The 24,812-nt window shown below is 28.9% G+C and overlaps 1 protein-coding gene and 1 long non-coding RNA gene across 2 annotated transcripts; both read right to left on the reverse strand.

Annotated features, from left to right (window-relative positions):
* Window positions 1-5,889: 5,889 nt before the first annotated feature.
* On the reverse strand, window positions 5,890-6,814 carry LOC114917105 (uncharacterized). Its single transcript, XM_083070545.1, has 2 exons — window positions 6,653-6,814; window positions 5,890-6,570 (listed from the first exon to the last, which is right to left on the reverse strand). The coding sequence occupies exons 1-2, from the start codon at window positions 6,797-6,799 to the stop codon at window positions 5,905-5,907; spliced, it is 813 nt and encodes a 270-aa protein (XP_082926671.1). The 5' UTR covers window positions 6,800-6,814; the 3' UTR covers window positions 5,890-5,904.
* A 9,462-nt stretch (window positions 6,815-16,276) lies between these two features.
* LOC145955599 (uncharacterized) lies at window positions 16,277-24,672 on the reverse strand. The gene is made up of 2 exons (XR_014432263.1): window positions 17,476-24,672; window positions 16,277-16,594 (listed from the first exon to the last, which is right to left on the reverse strand). It is a non-coding gene; the product is annotated as an uncharacterized LOC145955599 (long non-coding RNA).
* Window positions 24,673-24,812: the final 140 nt, after the last annotated feature.

The following is a 24,812-nucleotide window of genomic DNA, read 5'->3' on the forward strand; positions in this document are numbered from 1 at the left end:
ACTTATGAAATTTTCAAATTCAACACCATTTACCATGATCTTGATGATAAAATCAGATATAAACATGGAAAAAATAATAACTTATAAAATATACATATTTTAATAATTAAAAAAAATTATAATGATTAAAAATACAATTATAAAAATTAAAATACAAAATAAACAATATCTCGTACATATACCATAAAATAACTTTCATGATAAGATTGGGTAGTAATTTTTTTTAGATGAGTTTCTAGCAGTGTTTTAAAACCCAGACCGACCCGGCCGGTCGGACCGGGAACCGGTGGTCCAGCCGGTCTGAATCTGAAGTTGGATCGGTTATGCAGTCGACCCGTTTCAAACTGGATTGAACCGGTCAATTTTCCGGTTCAACCGGTGAACCGGTGGGTCAAACCGGTTCAACCACTTTTTTTTTTAAAAAATTTTTTAAGGGACCATAAATCACAAAAATAATAATGAAAATTGAATCTCTTAATGAAAAAGTAAAGAGTCTTATTAAATATAACAATGATTACTTGTTCTAATATATTTGTTTGCAATATATACAACTTAAATAACTTTTATAGTATATTATTAATTTTAAATTATATATTTAAAAATTCAATATCTATGTAAATATTACATATATTATTTTGTTATATTAATTGCAAGCATATTATATATGTATATATTATTTATATTTTTAATTTGTATTAATATATCGTTTAACATGTAATTTTTTATGTATTTTTTTACAAAATAAAAATAAAAATAATTTTAAATAAGATAGAAAAATTTAAATTTAAAATAAAATATGAATTTATTAAAATTTATAAGTATAAATATATTTAATATGAATATTTTTTAATAAAAATAAATAAAAATCGAGTCATGCGGTTCAACCAGTGACCCACAGGTTCAACCTTTGACCCACTGACTCAATACCTTAACCGGTTCGATGACCGATCCGATTTTTAAAACTATGGTTTCTAGTAGGTCTTAACATCTGATTTTATTAAATGGATTTTTTTTACACTTGGGTATCCATGTAATAATAGAATTTTTTTTTCTCTTTTATAATTCGTTTAGACTTTAGACAACGATTGTTATATGCTAATGATGCAACCGTTGCCGATTGCAATTGTAGCGAAACAAAAATGAAAAACAAATAATAACCCGCGACAGTGTGAGAGAGGACACGTAGAGATAGTGTCGAGAAATAAGTTTTTTTTTTTCATAAGAAATTGTCAAACAAGAAATAAAAAAGACATGAGATTCACTTTTTTTTTTATTTCTTCGCAGTTTTTGGAGAAATAGATGAAAAATTGATGCAAATCCTAATGCTTATTTGATCGAAAACTTATGATATTCAAATGAAAAGTCATTCTATTCGAAAGTGACTCATTTTTATTCTAATGAGAAGTTATTTTATTTAAATAATTAAAATATCAAAAAATAATTAATAAGAAAATAATTTAAAATATATTTTTTTCTATTTCTTTCTTTTTATTTTATTTTTTCTCTTCTCTTTTGTATATACTTTATTTTTTACTTATTTATTTCTATCTTATTAAGTATACATAATAATATTTTTCACTTATTTCTTTTCAACTAAACAACTAAATTCTCACTCTATTTCTTACCTATTTTTACTCACTCATTTTTCTCTTCTCTATTCTCTTTGCTCTATTTCTTTTCTATCTATCAAACATACCTTTAGTGTGGGAGTGTAAATTGTCGTCAAAACAATCCTAATCACAGTCAATCTCTATGATGGAGTGTTGGTGCAAAGCAATTGAAAGGATGACTAAGTTATAGACGAGGATAACCTTTAAGAATTATGCCTTTTTTTATTAAAAAAAAGTAAGGATAAATAAGTAATATACAATTATAGTTAAAATATTTTTTATTTGAAAAAAATGGTATATATTTTACAACTCAATCATCTAAACCGTTGAAAATGATAATAATATATCTAACAGATAATATTTACTTGAGCACTACAAACTATTTAGAAGAGTAGTTCACTTTAACCACCATCTCTTTTTTACTATTTAGATAGTTTGTGTAGTAATTTTTAAATAACTTTTTTAGTGGAATCTTATCATATTAGATTTAATGGATTATTTCTTATATTAGGTCCAATGAATTTTTTATTTAAAAAGTCTATTAGGTTTAAACAAAATACTATTTTTTTTTGCCTCTCGAAACCCTTGTGCCATAAAAAATATAAGTTGAATCGACAAAATCTCAAAGAGAGAATCACATCTTTGCACCATTGTTTTTGCAATACCGTTTTCTAGGTAAAGAAAGTGAGTTATCCCACTAATAAGAATGGCCAAATTATAGGTAGCAAAATTGGTCTTGACCCCAGAGATTTCATTAAATTTAATTGTATGTCTTTTTGATGAGTTATACCTTGAAGTAATTATTTTGTATAAATTGATTATTAAATTAGTTTTTATTATTCTTGTTGTTTTATTGTAATTCCCAATCTTAATTAGGGTTAAAGTGATTGACTCTAAGCCTTGTTGAATAATGATAACAGTGAGTGATGACCTATTGATTTGTTAATTATGGGTAAATGAGTTGACCTTAGATCCTAATGGGTTTTGTTTACTTACGATGCTTCAAATTTAGTTACTATCATGTTTTTTCTTTAAGATGGTTAAGTTGTGTTAAGTGAAAATTCTCTTAGCAAGTTAAGTGTCTCCTTAAGAGAATTGTATGATCGAATTAGGCTTATTGAATTTCAAATGAAATATAGCCCTAAATGTTAGTTAAACAACATATTTGGAATCACCTCAATATCACTTCTATAACTTAAAATATGATAAAATTAGTGAAAAAATGTCAAGTTATGAAAGTTACACGAAGATGTTGCACATTTTTAAGTTTAGGTATAGTAGAAGGTAAACCAAATATTGAACTCAACATAGAAGTTGTAGATAATCTCTCCTCCTTCCCCATGAGATCAAAACCAACTTGATAGCATTAATATAATTTTAGGAATCATGCTTGCCTGATAAAGGTCACAAAAGTAAAAAAGATTGTGAATGATATAGTACCCAATAACTTAAGGAATGATATATATATTAAGGAATGATATATATATATATATATGTGTGTGTGTGTGTGTGTGTGTGAGAGAGAGAGAGAGAGAGAGAGAGAGAGAGAAGGGATTCGTTTATTCTAAGAGTAAGTCTATTTAGACTTACTCCATTTAATAATTTATATTCTACATCAAATTTCAATGATTTATTTAAAGTTTTAAATGCATAGATCAAGTTTGCAAATTTTTTTTTTAAAAAAGAAAACTATTTGATACTTCGTTTCAATAATTCAAATTAATGTATAAAATATTTTTATGATTATTCGTCAATTTGAATTAATGAAATGAAATATCAAATGATTTTCAAATTTTTTAAAATTTTGCATACTTAATTTATGCATTAAAAAGTTTAATTTCAATGATTAGATCATTGAAATTTGATGTAAAATATGAGTTATTAAACGGAATAAGTCTAGGTAGACTTACTCCTAAAGTAAATAAATCCCTAATATATATATATATATATATATATATGTATATATATATATATGCCCTAAACATGAATAGATACTTGTTATAATAGGAAAATGATGTAGAATTAAAAATATATTTATCAATGCATGATTTAGTCGGTTGTTTTTATTGTATTGACATATTGTGTATGTTGTTTCTTATTTATGTAATTATAAATGATTATTTATGAGAATCTTGAGAACATAAGGTATTTATGGCGCACCTTGAAAGGAATCATTCTAGAGGAATGAGATTTCTCATGAGAGCAGTTGAATAATGATAATTTAGATATTGGGGATTGCATGTAACATATTGATGTGTAACATGCATCATATGCATAAAGTTGAGTTTCTGAGGTTTCTGTGTGGAATCATATGCCAAGGATGCCACATTGAGGATCTTCAAATCTAGACCTCGAGGATTAACTTGGCTTGGGAGATCCAATCTAACTTTATGATGAGTAAGGATGGACCTAGTACAACTTTGTAATCTCAACAAGCCATTGTTGGATCTTTCCCCCTAGTTGAGAGTGATTGGTGTCAAGCACCTATGTTGAGTGGCTCTGTCTACCTACATGTACTTCTAAGATCACTAGTACAGAAAGGGTCTTTTACGTCGTGTATTTTGACCCTTTTACGTCGGAAAAGGGTTTGACGTTAATACGGGAGTCGTAAATTTACGTCGCCTCTGAAAGACGACGTAAATTTACGTCGGAGATTATTCCAGACCGACGTAAAAAGGGGCAAAATCATGCCACAATTTTACGTCGGACAAGGCCACGTCCGACGTAAATTGTGGGAGTTTTTTTTTAAAAAACGTTTATAAATTGATATACCCAACACCTGCATATAAATATAATCCAGAATACCAACTCTAAACCAGGCAGTCCAGAATAGAAATTCAAATTGTATTTCAAAATTGAATGACAAAAAGAAAATAATATATAAATCTTAAAAAACATAAATTATGACAATGTAAATCCTATTATCCTAAAAAAGCTATAAAATATGTTTGTCAATGCTATCTAACTAACTAAACTAACTAACTATCAAACTATAAACATAATATCTAACTAACTATCAAACTATAAACATAATATCTAACTAACTATCAAACTATAAACATAATATCTAACTAACTAAACTTAGAAAAAAATTTGCCCATTGTTCTCTTATCTTGAGCAACTCATCTTCGGGCAATGGAGATGGATCATGAAAGACCTGAAAGGGTAATTTAAGTGTCATTAATATGCAATGTTAATTATTCTAAAGGTAAATATAGTTAAATAAATTTTGATATGAATTACCTGCGCCCAAGAATCAATAATACCCGCAGAAACTATGGTTTTCATCCAATACATGATGTAATAGCCACATTCAAACGAGTCTTGTTGCTTATTACACTAAAATGAGAAACAAATAACTATTAATTCCAAAGTCAATAAATTTAAATATTATTGATTGTATGAATTTATTTGCTAACCTTAGGGTATATGAAATGCAATGACTTTGATGATCTGGCTCTTCCACTTAATATATTAGCTCCAGACACGATTCTAATTAATTGAAATAAAAACAAATGTTAGCCAATATATATAATTAGTTTTAAAACATAATGAAAAAAAATTAGTTACCCATGTAATTGGCTTTTAATTTCATGGCTTGGTTTTCGATGAAGTGAACAAAACCACACCACGGTATATTCCTTAGGAATGATTACCATTAACTGCCAATGGGACCTATATTGTATGACAAACAAATCAGTTAAAAAATTACCATGATTAAAAAACCAATTAAAAAACTAACCCGTCAATGTATGGAGCCATGTATATATGTCTTCTTGAGTCACTCATCCATGTTTGCATATATTGTTGGATCTGGACCTGAGTGTTTCCTGATTTTTGGATGGATTGAGGCTCAATAAATCCATATACTTCTGCTTGTGCTTGCTCCACACTCAATTTATCCATGTACCTAACACAAATAATTATTATAAGTTAAATGTAATTATTGTAAATTTAGACTCATAAAAGAAAATATGACTTACATGGCCCACAACTGTATGACAGATATATTTAACATGCAGTTTCCCCCAACAATCTCTAATGCATCAGGCAGAGATATGTATAGTGGAACATCAGAGCTATCAACTCCAAAAACTCTAATGTCCCACTGCAATTGAATTGGATGCTTCTTTATTCGTGGTAATTTGATTAGAAGCATAGATATGGGATCATCCTCAGCTTCTGCGATATTGGCATCATGAACATGAGGTTCTCTCATGACCTCCTTACCACGATTGATAAAATCCTAAAGAAATAATAAAAATTAGTTAAACAATAATAGAATTATAAGAATCTAAAAGAGCAATAATATAATTACCTTTGCCCGTGCTGAAAGTGGCATGACCAAACGTTTTGGCCAAGCTAAGAATGTGCCGGTTGCCTGCCCCACTAGTTGAACCTCTTTATTGGGCAAAGGCACTGGAGCAGCAGCATCTTGAACTTGGTCAACCACAACCCGTGTCCAGTCTAGCTGTAGAGGGACACCATGGATGGTTGAGCCACCCTCAAATACTCGGCCAATAGCCACTAACCGTGGGGGGTCATCCTCAACATATAACTCACACTGGTTTGGTACATCAGTGTGAGTCTGATCCGGTGAGGGATCTGGAGCAGCACAACTCCCTTTAGTGCTGACTCGAACACCATCATGAGCAACTGCAGTCTGTTGCTGAGAACGAGCCAAAAGTTCAAACTTCTGTTCAAACTGTTTTCCAATATTCTTCAGTTTCTCTTCAAACTCCATCTTCAATCTCTGCTCCAATTCCTGTATAACCTCTTGACTGCAAGAGTTGACAGTGCTCCTCGATGATCGGCCACCAAAGAAATCTCGGTGGCTCCAAGAACCACCAACACCACGCACACGACCTCCGTGCTCTGGCTTTCCTATGGCCGTTGTGAGGATATCATTCCGACCATCAGAAACAAATGAGCCCTGGGTGCTCTGCTCAACTAAACCCTCCTGCAACAATAAGAAAGATTAAAAATTCTTATGAATTAAATGAGTTGAAATGAAGAGTCTTAGTTTGTATATTTTTACTTACTATTTTACTAGCAACGACTCTTGCAGACTCAGAAGTCATTTGCCCATCTGGTTTTGTCCGGTCTGCTATCCACATCTCATGGCGGGGAGGTGACTCTACACGGTCAGCATCCTCAACCCCTGCTGCCTGTGCCTTAACCTTCTTCATTTGCTTTTTTTTTTCTTTCATATCCCCCTCTTGACAATAGATGGGGTGCATCATTCTTGGTCTGTCGTTCTTGGGCAGCTATTCTTTTAGCCTGCAATAATACAAAAAAGAAAATGACATAAATTAAAATGTACCTTAAGTATTTGTGTCAATGTAAAAGTTATCAATAACTAACCTGCCACGAAGGGTCCAATCGAGTGGCACAAAATTGCATCCACTCCTCATCAGTGATCTGGTACTTTAGACAGGGAGTCTCATTTTGGCGCTCTCCAAATACATACTCCCGTGTCAAAAAAGTCTTGAAGTCTCTCCACCTGGTGGCAAGGGCAGATAACATCTTCCTCCTCATGCCCTCAGTGTTGGGAATGTCAAAATTTTGCTATGAAAATAACAACAAATAATAAATAATGTATTTTAGTTATATAATATTGAAAGGATGTGAAAGTATATACCTGAATATCCTGCCACATGAGGTTCTTGTCAACCTCCTGAACGTCATCCCATGATGGAATGATAATAGAAACATGTCATCGAGCTAAGACTCCCAAATAGCTCTTAAACTTGGCAGCATTTGGGCCTGATGCCTTTCCAGAACGAGGATCCACCTCAACCGGTGTCCTCTCCTTGGCAATGCGCCCAGCTGTCAACCCAGACAATCGGGTGACAGATCTACCTTCCCTCCTTCCACTGCCAGACCCAGAATCCTCCATAATCCTGAAAAAATTAAACTGTCATTATTAAAACAATGAATTAACAGAATAGACAAATAAAGTAAAAAAGATAATAATAATATAGCAACAAAATAACTAATAAAAAAATAAATAATACATAAACAGAAACCTATTAGGTTGGAATGTAAACTATTGATGGTAAACTAAAGGTCAATGCCTAAAACTCTTCTTTAATGCATCTGGAACGGCCCGTACTGAAACTAGAACGGGCCGTTCCAGATCAAAAAATTACAACAACAAATTTCCAGCAGAACGGGCCGTTCTCTTTGCAGAACGGCCCGTACTGCTTGCAGAACAACTCGTTCTGCAAGGAGAACGGCCCGTTCTGCAAGGAGAACGGCCCGTTCCAGCGGAACAAATAGCAAAAAAAAAACAAAATAATTACGGGGACAACAAACTAACCTCAAACGACCAACGTGCAGACACTTAGAGACTTGGATACGTTGAATGTAGCACTAAACGCAGTGGGAGACTCAGAAATTCAAAGAAAATGAGAGAGGTTGTTTGTAAATTGTGAGCGCGGGAATGGAAAATACGAAGGTGAGGAATATAGGGCCATTTTTTACGTCGGGCTTCGATGTTCCGACGTAAATTTACGTCGGGTTTCGTTGTTCCGACGTAAATTTACGTCGGACTATGGGGGTTCCGACGTAAATTTACGTCGGACTAGAGGTGGTCCGACGTAAATTTACGTCGCAGTATGAGACTACGACGTTAATTCCCACATTTACGTCGGACTAGGGGGGGTCCGACGTAAATTAGTCTCCTCTTAATTACGAAACTGCCACCGCATTTTTACAACGTCGGTGTTTACTGTTTCCGACGTAAATTGAGTGACGTAAATACCCTTTTTTGCACTAGTGGATATACTCTTTGAGATGAGATTTTGAAATTGTACAACTGCATTAGAATATGATAACATTGCATAATAAGAATGTTATTCTTGATTCTTGAATGTGGTGAGATATATTGTATATTATGGTTTCCTTACACTTGTTATGTTTGTGACTACCTAACCTTTGTTATACACAAGGAGCATGAGTGGGATGTATCTCACCAATTGCTTTGTTTATCTTATCTATATTTGGACAAAAAAAAAATGTTGAGGATCAACTAGATGGTGATGTTGGTTAAAAGACTTGGACTTGAATTTTGTTTATATTTCATTTATATTCCACCATATTTTGTTTTAAACAAATGTACTGGATCAAAAGTAATACAAGAGAATCACACGAAGACACAAACCATCACCCACCAAGTGACAATGTTTATAGAAAATACATTGGAAACCATATGCTTCTGAGACTTTATAATGCTTCATAGAATTTAGGGCAAAGAAACCTCATCCTTCGTAAGTGACTTAATCGAATCATCTCTTTTCACCCTTTTCAAACTAGGGGAAAAATACTAATGAAAGGATTGAAAATTTTTCCTAATGAGGTGCACAAAATAAATTATTGAAATATTTTTTTCTATTTACGTGCAAAATGTCATTACCTATAATCATGGCCTATTAAGGCAAATATAAACCAAGGATTTTATTAAGTGTTCAATTCTTTTAAGAAATTAGACAAAATTATTTACGTGTGTTGTGACATGCATGTATATCAAAATTTCTCATTCAATTTTTAACCCATTAGTGGAAAAAAGATTTTAAAAATTGGTTATTTTTTTACATTTAAAATTGATTGTCCAACCGATCATAAATAACCAATTTTAAAAAATTGAACTTTTAAAATTGGCTATCAACTAGTCTTAAAAGTGGACCTTTAAGATCGGTTCTTTCATAACTAATCTTAAAAGTCTAATTTTTAAAATTGATTATGGCATAATTAATCATAAAAATTGGACTTTTAAGATTGATTGTGATATAACTAATCTTAAAAGTGATGAATTTTTTTTTTAAAATATTTGGCATATTTTGGGAAGAACAAAACCTGCAAATTAATAAATACGAGACAATTCAAGTGTTTTCAATTAACCAAAATGTTTATATTTTTTATGTTACTTCTCAGTAAACTAAATTGCATACAACTGACAACCATATATATAATCAAAAAGTTTTAAATACATGTAATACATAAATGTGGTCATTGCTCAATGAAATATAATTCGTTGCTAGTTAATACAATACTACAAAACATAAGTCCAAACTAGGTAATGTAATGGTCAATAAAAAAATGTAGTCTATTGCTCCCTAATAGTGTTTATATCTTATAGTGGTAATGGTGATTGTTCTACAAATATCTGTTAAGAAAAATTAGAACAAGTAGTAATAATTCATAAAACATGCAAAATAAAAACTTTCAAAATTGTAAAATTTATTTAAGCCTACTCATATTGTTTAGGAGACTACAAAAAGAATGTAAAATCAATTTTAATAGTAGTAATAATTCAAAATAAAGTACCCTAAAAAAATATCATTGATAGAATTAAAATATCTTACTTTAAAAGAGAGTCAACTAATTTTTTTCTTTAACTTTGAACTTTTTAGTATATGATATCCTCTCATATTCCTGATGATAAAATGATATTATGATTATAGTTTAAACCAAATGTATTGATAATCAATAAAAGAAAATGAATGTTTTAAACAATTTACTTATCTAATAATTGTTTGAAGTCTATTTGCACCAAACAAATACACCCAACTATATTGATACCATTGCATGTTCATTTTTTCACTCTTTTGAGACTTTTCATAATCTTATTTTTTTTATATTAAAATAGTATAAATAGGGTGGGAAAGAGTTAAAAAAAAAGTCCCTCTCATTAAAAAAAATGTTAATTATTATTAAAATAAAATAAATCTTACAAACATAAATTAATCTTTAATTATTAATTTTAAAATATTAGGTGATTATATTTATGAAAAAAAATAAACGGTTATAGTATTTGAAAGAATGATTCAGCTTTAATTATTTTTTTATTTTAATATTTTAAAATAAAATTAAACCTACATAAATGCTAGATTTTTTTGGCCCCTTACGTTATAATTCACCGTGATAATAGTAATAATAGGTATTTATGCGTACAACATGATAATTTGAAAGTTGTCCACCATGAACCAATTAATGTGTACATTTAGAATAATAAAGAAAGGGTAAAAACATGTTCAATTTCACAATTTAAAATTTAGTCCTTTCAAAATCTTTCCATTAACTGAAAGCTACAAGATAATGCCATCAATTTCTGTCAATTATTAGCTGTTTATTGCATATGCTAGTAAAGTTCATACTTTTCTCTTTATCTATGCTTAGGCAAAGAGACAAGAAACAAAATATTTGAGCTCCTAACTCCCAACCAAAATGGCAAAAACTTAAAAAACCCAGATCCAGCTATTTCAAGATAGTTAGTGTGTTAATAACACACTTTTTAATATATTTACTTTTGTTAGTTAAAAATTACAAAATCAAATGAAAAAGTTATTAAATAGGATATATAATTTATCAAATTTTATATTTTTTTAATAAATTTTAACTAATTGAAAAAGAATTGTTTAAAAGAGTGTGTTGATAACATTTTTCTCAAAAAGAATCACAACAAATGGAAACGTGAATTTCTTTGGTAGTTTATGGAGATGTATTAAATTGAGATTTTAAAAGATTTTAAAAAATATATTATAAAAAAGTTATATATTATTCAATTAAGATAATTAAGATTTTTTTAAAAAATACATCAAAATCTAAAATCTAGTGGTATTTAATTAAGTATTTTTTCACTTTAAAAAAAGTCTATTTGTATACCCAAAAAAATGAAGAAATTAGTGGATTATTTTGATGGATAAGTTTTGTGAGACTTTTTAATAAAATTTTCACATTTTATTTATAAAATAATCTCACAAAGCTATTGAAATTTCACATGAATTCTAAATTTTAAACTTTTTCTCCTATTTGTTCTCTAGCCTTTTTTGTTTCTCTCTTTTTCCTCTCTCACTCTCTTTTTAATGCTTATTTTCATTAAACTTTAATATTGAAATATCAAAATTTTAAATATATATTAAAAATATTTTTTGACAATTCCATCAGTTAATAAATATCATAAATTTGAACATATTATTCAAATTCAATAGTATGAATCAGAAAATATAAATGCATAGAAATTGTATATAGAGAAATATTACTTAAAAGAATATGAAACAAAATTAATTGTTTACTAAAATTTTAAAAAGTATTGATTTTCTTTTCTTTATTTAAATATTGTCATTTATGTTCTTTTTTATTAACTGTATTATTTAAAAAAAAAAATATTGTCTTTTTAAATCTAACAAAATCCTTTTAAATTTTATAAATTCTTAAGATACAAATTCATTAAAGTTAATATTATAAAATCTTGATTAAAAAAGTCTTTTAAAAAAAATCTTAAAAAGTCATTACATTCCTATGTAATCTTTTGAAAAAATCTTAAAAGATATTAAATTCATACAAAATCTTTTAAAATTCACGAGAATTTTTTGTACTAAAGTCTTATGAAATTTCAATCCAATACACCCCCTTAGTTTTCTACAAGCTTAAACCAACATATCTTCTTTTAAAAATTAGACAAGTCATGGGTAAAAATACTGGTTTATAATTTGTTGACCCATATATTTCTTAAATAATCTATCAACTCCTATATATTAAAAATGAATCTCTATTTAGAATATTGTCAGGGGTCTTTTCTTTGATGAAAGAATTTTTAGATATTTTTTAAACAATAAAATATCAATAAATAAAAATAATATTATACCATAATATGAATTATTTATCATAAATCTAAAATATAATTTATATGTTTAAAAATATCTATTTATGTAATTTTAAATATGATTTATATATTCAAACATAATATTTATCTATACATATAATTTATTATAAATTTTAATTACATAATAAACATTTAACATATTGTACATACTAAAATATTAGTTTAATTAATTCAACCATTTTTTTTATTAAATCAATAAGTCAAATTATTTTTTATATTTTAAAATTGCATATATTTTCTATAAGAAACGAATCTATTCATATTAGGTTAAACCATTATAAACCAAATTTTTTATATAATTTTTTTGCAACTACTTACTCATAATTTAAACTTAAAATTATGAATAAATTATACTTTTAGCCCTTCTATTTATTTTTAAGATTTAATTTATTCTCACTATTTTTAAATAGTTTAATTTGATCTTCTAATCTTTTAAAATATATTTAATGTTATCTTTCCATCCAAATTAACATTAATGATATTAATAATATTGAACGAAATGACAACATTGAACATTATTTGATAATTAGATAATCAAATCGAATCATTTATAAATAGTGAGAGCAAATTGAATATTCTATAAATATAGTATCTAAATAGAATAAAAACTTATCTAACATTTTTTTATTTAGATAATTTTGGATTTTATTATACCCATTTAATAATCTTTTTTATTAGATAACCCCTTCATTTTGTGGTCTTTTTTTTTTTAATTCCAAGTACTCATTGTTGTCATTCATGATCTTGTTAAGGTGAGTAAAAGAAATTCAAATTTATCTAGAAAAAATAATATTAAATGATTTTTTTAATTTGTTCATAATATTTTTAAAATTCTCAATTTGGTCTTATTATTTTTTTAAATGTTCAATTTGATCCCACTATTTTTAAAATATTCAATTTGGTCCTTTTATTTTTAAAAATTATTCATTGTTGTCCTTTCATCTAATAATGTCATTAGTGTCAATTTGGATGGAAGGACAATATTGAACATTTTTGAAAATTAAAAAGCCAAATTGAATCTTTTAAAAATAATAGGATTAAATTGAATCCTAAAAATAAAGAAAGGGAATAAAAATATAATTTAGCCTAAAATTATTGGTTAATTAACTATATATACATGCCAAATTAAAATGTGTTTTGTAATAAAGTAAAATTTTAATCCATCTCTACCCATAAGTAGCACAATTATAGTTGATGTATTTAGTAAAACTACCTTATAAGTTTGTTAGAAGTTTATAAGTTAGCTAAAAGCTTATGAGTTATAAGTTAAGAGTAGAAAAATTAGAAGTTTACAAAAGCTAATTGATTGAATCATAAGTGTTTGATTAAATTAATTGATAATATAAACTAATTGATTGAATCATAAGTGTTTGATTAAATTAATTGATAATATAGTTGATTAATGTAAATGACATATTTATTTGTTTAATAATGATAGTGAGAGAATAATGTAACATCTCTCATATTTGATGTCTCAACTACTATACTCCACTTCACTTAACTCCTTGTTCATTAGAACCCTTCGTCAATCATAACCTTATTTGAATTTGGGCGTTAAACACTAGTTCCTAGTTTTGATGGGTTGGATTTAGTATAATTTCATCTATTATTTTGTATTGGTTGACTATGATTGATTCATATTAGGGGTGAAAAATGATCGGGTATCTTTTTAGGCAAATCATAATGGAACAAATAAAATAATCTATTAATCCAATTAGATCCATTAAAATTCACATATAAATCCAATCCATTTAAAGTAAATAAAATTTATCCGTCAAATTTTTTTTCATGAATGGATATTAAACTCATCCATAAAAGTAATGTTTTAAAAAATATTTTTAAGATATTTTATTTGTTTCTTTTCTTTAAAAGTCATTACATTTTTATATAGTCTTTTAAAATTCATAGGATTTTTTATATGTCAAAATAGCCTTTTAAAATTTTAATATAATAAATATCTTATATTTTATTCCAATGAATTTTGAAAAGTATTGGGTAAATTACTAACTGTCCATAAAATTAAATGAATAGATTGAATCCAATCAATTATTTATTTTTTATCATAATGGATGGATTGGATGAATTCACTTATTGAATCAAATGAATGGTGGATAAATGAATTCATTTATCATTCCTAATTCATATTAAGACATTGATGAATGATAATGTTAAGATGAAGATGAGGTTTGTGTACCATGACAATAAAAAAATTTTTTAAGAAAATGAGGATCTAACCTAAAAGGGGAGGTGTCTTATGTGATTTATTATGAAGTCTATGGGTATTGTTTGTGAACATGTATCATTGCATTATGAACCATATTTTGATGGAGAAAGTGTCTAATGTGTTAGAAAAGAATGGCTCAATCCAAGAGGAGGGGTGAATTGGATTCTATGACACTTTAAAAAATTTCAGAGTTCTTAGGATCTTTATTTCAATTTAAACTTTTCTAATATGAATTCTTAAAGAAATTCCTTGAAAGACTTGCTAATGGGAATGAGTCCTATATGCTTTCTTGATTAATCTTTGATAAAGTTCAAAGTTAAGAACACTTAATATGCAACACTTTGATTCAGTTTAAAGCAATGTTGTGCATACAAACATATTAATCAAGATTATTCCCTTTAACACACAATCAAAATTTTGCTCAAAGTAAAAGATAAGGGTGAGAGAATAATGCACAAGTCTTTTATCCTGGTTCAGCCACTCCACATGTGACCTACATCCAGTCCTCAATCATAACCTAATCAAGATTTGTTCCACTATCTCAATGAAGAAGTTTTACAAGCATATCACACATGCATATACTCCTACATTCAAGATAACCACTTTCTTGACCTCATGAAAGCACTTCTTGTAGAAACCCACTACAAGAATTTCTTACCACTTGGGACACCTACTCAAGATTTCCCTTATAATTTTTTACAAAGAATTAAAGAAACGAATTCACCTGGAAGCTGAACAAATCAGACTGTGAATTCCAAAAGCAAATCTCAATCTTTCTCTCCCAAGAATGTGATGATGATGATTTCTTTCAAAGAATTTCAAAAAATATTTTACTTCTTGGTTTCACAAAGAAAACACTCCAAGAAGATCACAAAGACTTCACAATAATGTTTTTCTCTTTCTGATTGTTAACTCATTCTCTGTTTTGAAGTTTCAAACTGTGAAAACTATTTATAACATTTTCAGAACTAGATAATCGATTATTTTAAATGATGATCAATTATTTTGTTCTTCATGGTTTCTGGAAATCACTCAAGAACATAATAATCGATTATTTTGCAGGATAATCGATTATTCCAGAGAATGCTTCCTGGGATAATCGATTATTTCACAAATAATCGATTATTACAGCAAGGCTTCCTTTCACCTGTTATTGGAATAATCGATTACATTTAATGTTAATCGATTATTTTGAGTTAATTTTCAAAAACTCAGTTTTATATCTCAAAATAACTTTCCAAGTATTTAAATCATCATCATACTCACTCTCAGTCAAATTAGATTAAGATTAACTCATGCGCAAAGCACACACATGCAAAATAAGCTAAACAAATCAATACAACTTATGAGCTATCCCTATTACATATCACAATAGTCATATCTTCTTCTTGACTTGTTTTTTGACTTGTTGATGTCCTTGGTCATCTTTGATTCTCAGAATCCACCTTTTGTTATCATCAAAACTTTCATACTCCAAGTTTGAGTTGATTCACTACTCAATGAATCTCAACATAATGCACTTGGTTGGTAGAGGTCACTATAAGATGGGCAATTCCCAAGACCCAGGGGAAATTATACCTAATGAGGAAATCCCAATTGGTCATGTCGATCCCATTGTTATGGACTAGGATGTACAAACAGTAGCTAGATAACCCTGACAAGTCACTAGGAGGAGAGCATACTGTGACACCCTCTACCCCAACATAAATACAATAGATATAAACCATCTATATATAAATTCTTTCTTAGTCTAATATAAAATAATTATCTCAAGTATCATTGGGTAAAAGATGCACATTCATAATTTTCAACTATAAGTATCAAATTGTCAAGAAATAATAAAATAAAGATTATAGATTAATCCCAGTAAAGGTGGCAGGGCCTCCTAGTTAGAAATTAACTTATAATCTTTTAGAAAAATTATAATATGACAAAAATACACACTTTCAACATAAATAACATAAAAATTACAAAAGAAAAATAATAATAATTTAACAATAAGTCTAGCTAATCCCGATGTCACATCCTATCAGAGCGAAACCCAAACAGAAGCCTAAGCTTCACCACCAACATCCTCAGCCTCATGCTAATTATCTGCATCATAATTTAAATATACACAAAAATGACAAGGGAGTGAGAAACTTCTCACTCAGTTGCAGATATAGAAATAAAAGTTAAATAGCACACACACACGCAATATAATTCACATATATAATCAATCTCACATATATGCTTATGTATAATGATTTTCTTGACTTGACTCACTATTGTATGCATGTGGCGCCATACGGAAGTTTCAGAATTTATCACTGGTGACTCAAAGGTACACCTATCACTGGTGTTCATACACCTCGTTAGCATGTTACATCACTGGTGTCCCGAAGGCACACCTATCACTGGTGATCATACACCTTGTTAGCATCACTGGTATGCGGCCTCAGCGGCACACCTGGAGTAGTATGTGCATATGATGCATGTCATACATTCACAGACTCAACCTTTAGTATGTTACACATATCATATTCATATTTCATAATTAAGAATTATTTCAATAATCCAATTTAATAGTCCAATAGTCCAACAGTCCAAACAGTCCAACAGTCCAAACAGTCCAACAGTCCAACAGTCCAACAATCCAACAGTCCAGAGGTTGCTTAGGTATCATATTTTTCAATAATAATATATTAAGATCTTTTAAGTAAAGTAGGAAGCTTAAAAGGTAATATAAGATAATAAGGAGGCTCAGCCTTCCATTTAAATAATAGATTACAAATTTATAAATACTTAGGAGGCTTAGCCTTCCATTCAAATAACAGATTCTAATATGTAAATAAATAAGATATAAAACAAAACACATCAATAATACATATTCAAAGAAATAAACAACAGGCAAGGGATCGGGAGCCAATCCAACAAACAAACTATTTAACAATTATTCCCACACCCCCAAGCGAGGTTTCCCACTCCCCCCTTACCTGGGTTTACAGAAATTTGGGCAGAATCTCCTCCTCTCTATCTTTCCTTAAAAGGAATCGGAATTAGGGCAGAATCTCTTCCTCTTTCTCCTTAAACAAGACACTAGAGCAGAACCTCCTTTTCTTTCTCCTTCTCTCTCTCTTACTTTCTCTCTCTATTTCTCCAGAATTTCCTTCTCTCTAGAATTCTAAATTTTCAAAACCTTAAGTCCCTATTTATAGAATTTTTGAAGTTACTATGCACTATGCACTATTTATTAAAATAATATTATAAATTACTATGCACTATGCACTATTCATTAAAATAATATTATAAATTACTATGCACTATTCATTATTATATTCAAATTTATTATAAAATTTGAACCCGCGTCCCTCGTGCAGCCGCCCTTCACTGTGCAATTGCATAGTGAAATACTATTCATACATACGTATACGTAAATAGTAAAATACGTATACATAAATAGTAAAATACGTATACATAAATAGTAAAAATACGTATACGTAAATAGTAAAATACATAAATAAAATACTTATTCACATAATAAATACATAAAAAAATATTTCTTTTCATTGAATAAAATTTGGGATGTTACAATTCTCCCCTCCTTTTAGAAATTTCGTCCCCGAAATTTTTGCAATGGTAAACTCTTCGCATTCTTACTTCTAATTCTTATGCAACATCACTACCTTGTTGATGTACAACTTTTATCAATTTCCTCAAAGGATTTGCTTAGGGAAAGATCTTGACGAATTTATCCACTTAAACACAAACAAAATCAATTTCTTAAGCGTCTTAGACAAATCTTCCACTAGGGTCTATCTATTCACCATCTTACTTCCAAAATGGAGCATCTAAGTGCTACAAGATTCTTAAAAACTTCTAGTATGCTAACCATAAATATACAATTGCTTTACTCCTCTCTTCATCTTAGGTCACAAAATATCTTCTTAAGATTTTGGTACATCTTAGTAGTTTCTGAATGGATACTAAAGATACTCTTATGACCTTCTTCTAGGATTGCTTTATTAAATTCTAGCACACTAGGAATGCACAACTTATCCTTAAATCTCAAAACTCCATCCACTCCAAATTTAAACTCACTCTCCATATCTTGATTCAAGTTCTCTACTTCTCTTTCCATATTAGACCATCACGCTTCCCCTGCGCCACTCTGATACATTTTAGTAACTCCTAAATAAATGTTAAGAGTACTCTTATGTCCTTTCAAGTTTTATAACTAAACATCCAACTGTGTCCTTTCTAATCTCTTGCTTATTTGGGTCACTAATAAAGGATCTAACTCCTAGTTCCTCTAATCTCATCTATTAATCTGATAGTTACTTCCAACATAAATAATTCAATGCTACTAGGGTAATCTTACACATCAAGCATAAGTTTCTAAATTCTGCAATCAAATTTAATCCTTAAATCATCAAAATAATAATTTGGTTATCATTGTAATCCAGATATTTGCCACAACATCAACACCTAAGCATTAGATACACATATCAGATCACTAATTTTACTACTCTATCTACAACCAATTCAAACTCTTCTATGATCAATTCTAAAGATCAGGTACCTAAGCATAATGTACACTCGGTATCCATATCAGTTCTCTAGTTTCACCATTTCATCTTCACCCAAGTCATAATCATATCCATCACCTTAACCTATAGCCTTATAACTTGTTACCAAAATAAATCAACTAATTATGCTCCTATAATTTTCTTCAACAATCCATTCGTTATTCATACTTAATCTCACAATACTAGAAGTAACCTTATAATCCAAACTTAAATTTATAATTTGAGCCAAAAAGATTCATCTCTCTAATCATAATGAAAGATAAAGATTTCCTCAAAACATCAATCACCACAATGGCTTTAGCCAAATAATAAGATCAAAATTTTACTCCTTAAGAAATTTCAACTATTTCTTTTATCTCGTATTCAACCCCTTTGGTCAAAAGATATTTAAGGTTCTTATGATCACTAAATACCTCAACCATAGAATCATATAGTTAGTGTCTCCAAATCTTAGTATAAATGACAAAGTCGCTAACAAGGTTATGGGTAAGGTAATTTCTCTCATGAATTTTCAATTTCTTAGAAACATAAGCTACTATCTTTTCTTCTTGCCACAATATTCTTCCTAAACCTATTTTCAGAGACATATTTATATATCACAATAATCTTACTAAAATCTAGTAATATTAACACTAGTCAATCTTTCCTTAAGAGTTTGAAAACTACTTCCTCAATTGTTATCCCATACTAATGTAACTCCTTTCTAGTCAATTCAGTCAAAGGTAATAGTAAGTAATTCAAAGAAGTAAGCAACGAAATGATTTGGGTAGTTAAAAATATACATAGGTTCAAGAATTCCTGATATAGATTATCCTTACGGTTGATTCCAAGGGTAGGCAAGAAACAACCTAGTGAACTGAAACATCTTAATAACCAAAGAAACGAAGGCAAAAGCAATTTTTATAGTGAGAGCAGTTTAAACCATGAACAGCTGTTAAAAAAAAAAAATTACTCACTGAATTTTCATATAAACTATCAAACAAGACTCCTGATTTTACTAATTGACTCAAGTATCTCTCACTTAAGCACAACTTAGGTAAATCTTCCTCCGCAAGAAATTTCATGGTCTAAAATACTCACCTCATACAATCCAAATTCATACTTAGACAATCTAGTTTAAATCTATACTCTAATATGATCATCTCACATCCTAAGGTCAAAAACATTTTATTATCGCAACCCTCCACTGATTGATCCATAAAGTCATCTATTCTTATTTCTACATACATGTATATCAAATCATATTAGAATACCTTTTTCATAAATATCATTCCTAAGCATGTATGAATTGATCATTGCTTACATCCTATAGCATGTACAAGAACCAACTTTTACTACTCTGCATTATATCATTTTAATAGACCTATCAAATACAAAACCTCAAAATATCATATTTAAATCTATTTTTATACCTAACAACTCAAAATATCATGATAGCATATATCTGCCTGACACACAGAGTTGTATTCATCCAAGTGATTTCAAACTTATCTCAAACGAAAGTTAAGTGAATAAGCTACAACTCTTTATGAAGACATAAGATTTCCAAGAGATCATCTCTTTAGCTAAAGATTCAAATATCACCACTAATAAATTCAGTGCTTACTAAATTTCTAATCACCAAGGCAGTCATAACTTGAAGTTCTAGATTTTTGTTTCATCTTATCCTAGTTCTATTGAAAAGATAATATCTAAAGCCATATTCTTCATAAAGACCTCAAAATATAAATTTTGTCGATATAATACTCATACTATCATAACAAACTATAATGAAAATATTTTCGACACCAAATAGCAATAATGTATCAATATATCTAATGCCACAAAATACCTCAACTTTTTCCAAATTCACTACTTAATTTCTCATTCAAGTCTCTCCTTACTTTTCTCAATCAAAACAACTCTCATGCTACCTAAACCATAAATAATTAACATACCAATAATAACACTTAAAGGAATTACCATCATTTCGATCTCTTACCAAAGAGACAACCACCTTTAGATTCAACCTGCTACAACTATAGATGTCAGAAACTTCACCAATCATAAACTCTTAGTACACTCAATATATCACCTCCCATCCAAGGTTCTAATAATTCGAGTTGGCTAACACTATCATGATTATCATTCCTCTGATTACAAACTAACTTAACAATCTCAAACTCAACAATATCAACACAGGACGAACATCATCATCATAATACACAACAAACAAGACATAGTCAGAGTACACAACAGAGTCATGATAAGCACATAACACACACGGTTGATAAAATCAACCTGGCTCTGATACCACTAAATGTGACACCCTCTACCCCAACATAAATACAATAGATATAAACCATCTATATATAAATTCTTTCTTAGTCTAATATAAAATAATTATCTCAAGTATCATTGGGTAAAAGATGCACATTCATAATTTTCAACTATAAGTATCAAATTGTCAAGAAATAATAAAATAAAGATTATAGATTAATCCCAGTAAAGGTGGCAGGGCCTCCTAGTTAGAAATTAACTTATAATCTTTTAGAAAAATTATAATATGACAAAAATACACACTTTCAACATAAATAACATAAAAATTACAAAAGAAAAATAATAATAATTTAACAATAAGTCTAGCTAATCCCGATGTCACATCCTATCAGAGCGAAACCCAAACAGAAGCCTAAGCTTCACCACCAACATCCTCAGCCTCATGCTAATTATCTGCATCATAATTTAAATATACACAAAAATGACAAGGGAGTGAGAAACTTCTCACTCAGTTGCAGATATAGAAATAAAAGTTAAATAGCACACACACACGCAATATAATTCACATATATAATCAATCTCACATATATGCTTATGTATAATGATTTTCTTGACTTGACTCACTATTGTATGCATGTGGCGCCATACGGAAGTTTCAGAATTTATCACTGGTGACTCAAAGGTACACCTATCACTGGTGTTCATACACCTCGTTAGCATGTTACATCACTGGTGTCCCGAAGGCACACCTATCACTGGTGATCATACACCTTGTTAGCATCACTGGTATGCGGCCTCAGCGGCACACCTGGAGTAGTATGTGCATATGATGCATGTCATACATTCACAGACTCAACCTTTAGTATGTTACACATATCATATTCATATTTCATAATTAAGAATTATTTCAATAATCCAATTTAATAGTCCAATAGTCCAACAGTCCAAACAGTCCAACAGTCCAAACAGTCCAACAGTCCAACAGTCCAACAATCCAACAGTCCAGAGGTTGCTTAGGTATCATATTTTTCAATAATAATATATTAAGATCTTTTAAGTAAAGTAGGAAGCTTAAAAGGTAATATAAGATAATAAGGAGGCTCAGCCTTCCATTTAAATAATAGATTACAAATTTATAAATACTTAGGAGGCTTAGCCTTCCATTCAAATAACAGATTCTAATATGTAAATAAATAAGATATAAAACAAAACACATCAATAATACATATTCAAAGAAATAAACAACAGGCAAGGGATCGGGAGCCAATCCAACAAACAAACTATTTAACAATTATTCCCACACCCCCAAGCGAGGTTTCCCACTCCCCCCTTACCTGGGTTTACAGAAATTTGGGCAGAATCTCCTCCTCTCTATCTTTCCTTAAAAGGAATCGGAATTAGGGCAGAATCTCTTCCTCTTTCTCCTTAAACAAGACACTAGAGCAGAACCTCCTTTTCTTTCTCCTTCTCTCTCTCTTACTTTCTCTCTCTATTTCTCCAGAATTTCCTTCTCTCTAGAATTCTAAATTTTCAAAACCTTAAGTCCCTATTTATAGAATTTTTGAAGTTACTATGCACTATGCACTATTCATTAAAATAATATTATAAATTACTATGCACTATGCACTATTCATTAAAATAATATTATAAATTACTATGCACTATTCATTATTATATTCAAATTTATTATAAAATTTGAACCCGCGTCCCTCGTGCAGCCGCCCTTCACTGTGCAATTGCATAGTGAAATACTATTCATACATACGTATACGTAAATAGTAAAATATGTATACATAAATAGTAAAATACGTATACATAAATAGTAAAAATACGTATACGTAAATAGTAAAATACATAAATAAAATACTTATTCACATAATAAATACATAAAAAAATATTTCTTTTCATTGAATAAAATTTGGGATGTTACACATACTATGTTAAGAGTGCGGTAAACGATCATTAGCATGCTTGAGTGACATGTGTTGCATTTACTCGTAGTTTGCTTTTGTAAATGTTTTTGAAATGTTACCACATGCATATGAAATGAGGTCTAGGATGCATTGCATTATATCATATGCATGTGATTGATATTTATCTTTATATACATAAGCATTTAATAATTTTTGTGGGCATGATTTTTATTCACAACTTTTTATATCTTGATGTGATTTGAGATGTATCTCACTCTCAATTTGTGTTTGGGTTGATTGTCATTTATAAGTGATAATGGGATAGCTGATGATGTAGATGTGGATGATGCTTATGTCTTTTAGTCCATCTTTTACTTAAGGCATGATTGAAACTTTATTTTGAGATGTTTATTTTATGTTTCATAAGTTATCTTTGTGTTTTTTTTTTATGATTTCAAAATGCATTTTAATTGAGCATTTCAAGGTAGACGATATTACATGTTCCACTTTAATAAGTAATCTCAGGTTCGAGTTTAGATATATAGTTGTGTTGAATACCATTATAAAGAAAGAGAACTTTGTCATCTATAATGATTTGAATGTGCTTGAACAAGATTACTTCTAATAAATGATATACGTGATCTATAAAAAAATATTTAATGTAAGCTATATTTAAATGTTTATTTAACTTTAAATTAATAATGAACATATAATTAATTATAAGTTATTTAACCGTAGAACTAAATATTGGATCATATAATATGTAAATGTTTATCTTAAAATCAAGTTAATTTCTTAGCCTTGTGTGTAGATAAAATTTTGTTGAGAGAAATAACATCTACTTCAATATTTTTATTTTCACCGACATTCAATTTATATTAAAATTTAAAAAGTAATTTGTTTACTACAATACTAATAAGATTAATACATTTTGTATCGCTATGTGTATTTTATCTTAAGATGAAAAATAATTTATTTATTAAACTATTTTATTTATTGACATAAATAAATTTGTTATTTATATAATTATTTTTCTCATCATTCATTGATGAAATATATATTAATTGTAATGTAATATTATAAAACTTAAATATTTTTCATAAAAAAAACATGAATTCGTCCACTGTGATAAACAAAACTCTTTAAATTAATCATCGAATTGATTTTGCTAAATTGTATAAACATGCCACAAAATTATAATACAAACAAAATAATCATTCTGTCTTTGACCTTAAATTAATAAGAAGCAAATACTTCATATTACTTTTGAGTTTTGATTATAACCAACCAATTTAATTTTTTTAATTATAAACAATATTAATTAATTTTTAAAGTTATTAAAAATTAAATTTCTTTTATACCCTTAATTATTGTTAACTATTTTCTTAGTATTTTTATAACTAATATTAAATATAATAATATTTAAAATAAAAATTAAATTTATGATAAAATCAATTAAAATAATTATATTAATTACTTTTTTTTTTTTTTCTCTCAATTGATTTGTACTATGTAACTTGAAGTGAACTTGAGTGCGAGTCTTATTCAAATTTCAAATGTCCTTGGTTTTTT

This window comes from Cajanus cajan, chromosome 3, assembly GCF_000230855.2.
Source record: "Cajanus cajan strain Asha chromosome 3, NIPB_CcT2T_4, whole genome shotgun sequence".
NCBI classification, from domain to species: Eukaryota; Viridiplantae; Streptophyta; class Magnoliopsida; order Fabales; family Fabaceae; genus Cajanus; species Cajanus cajan.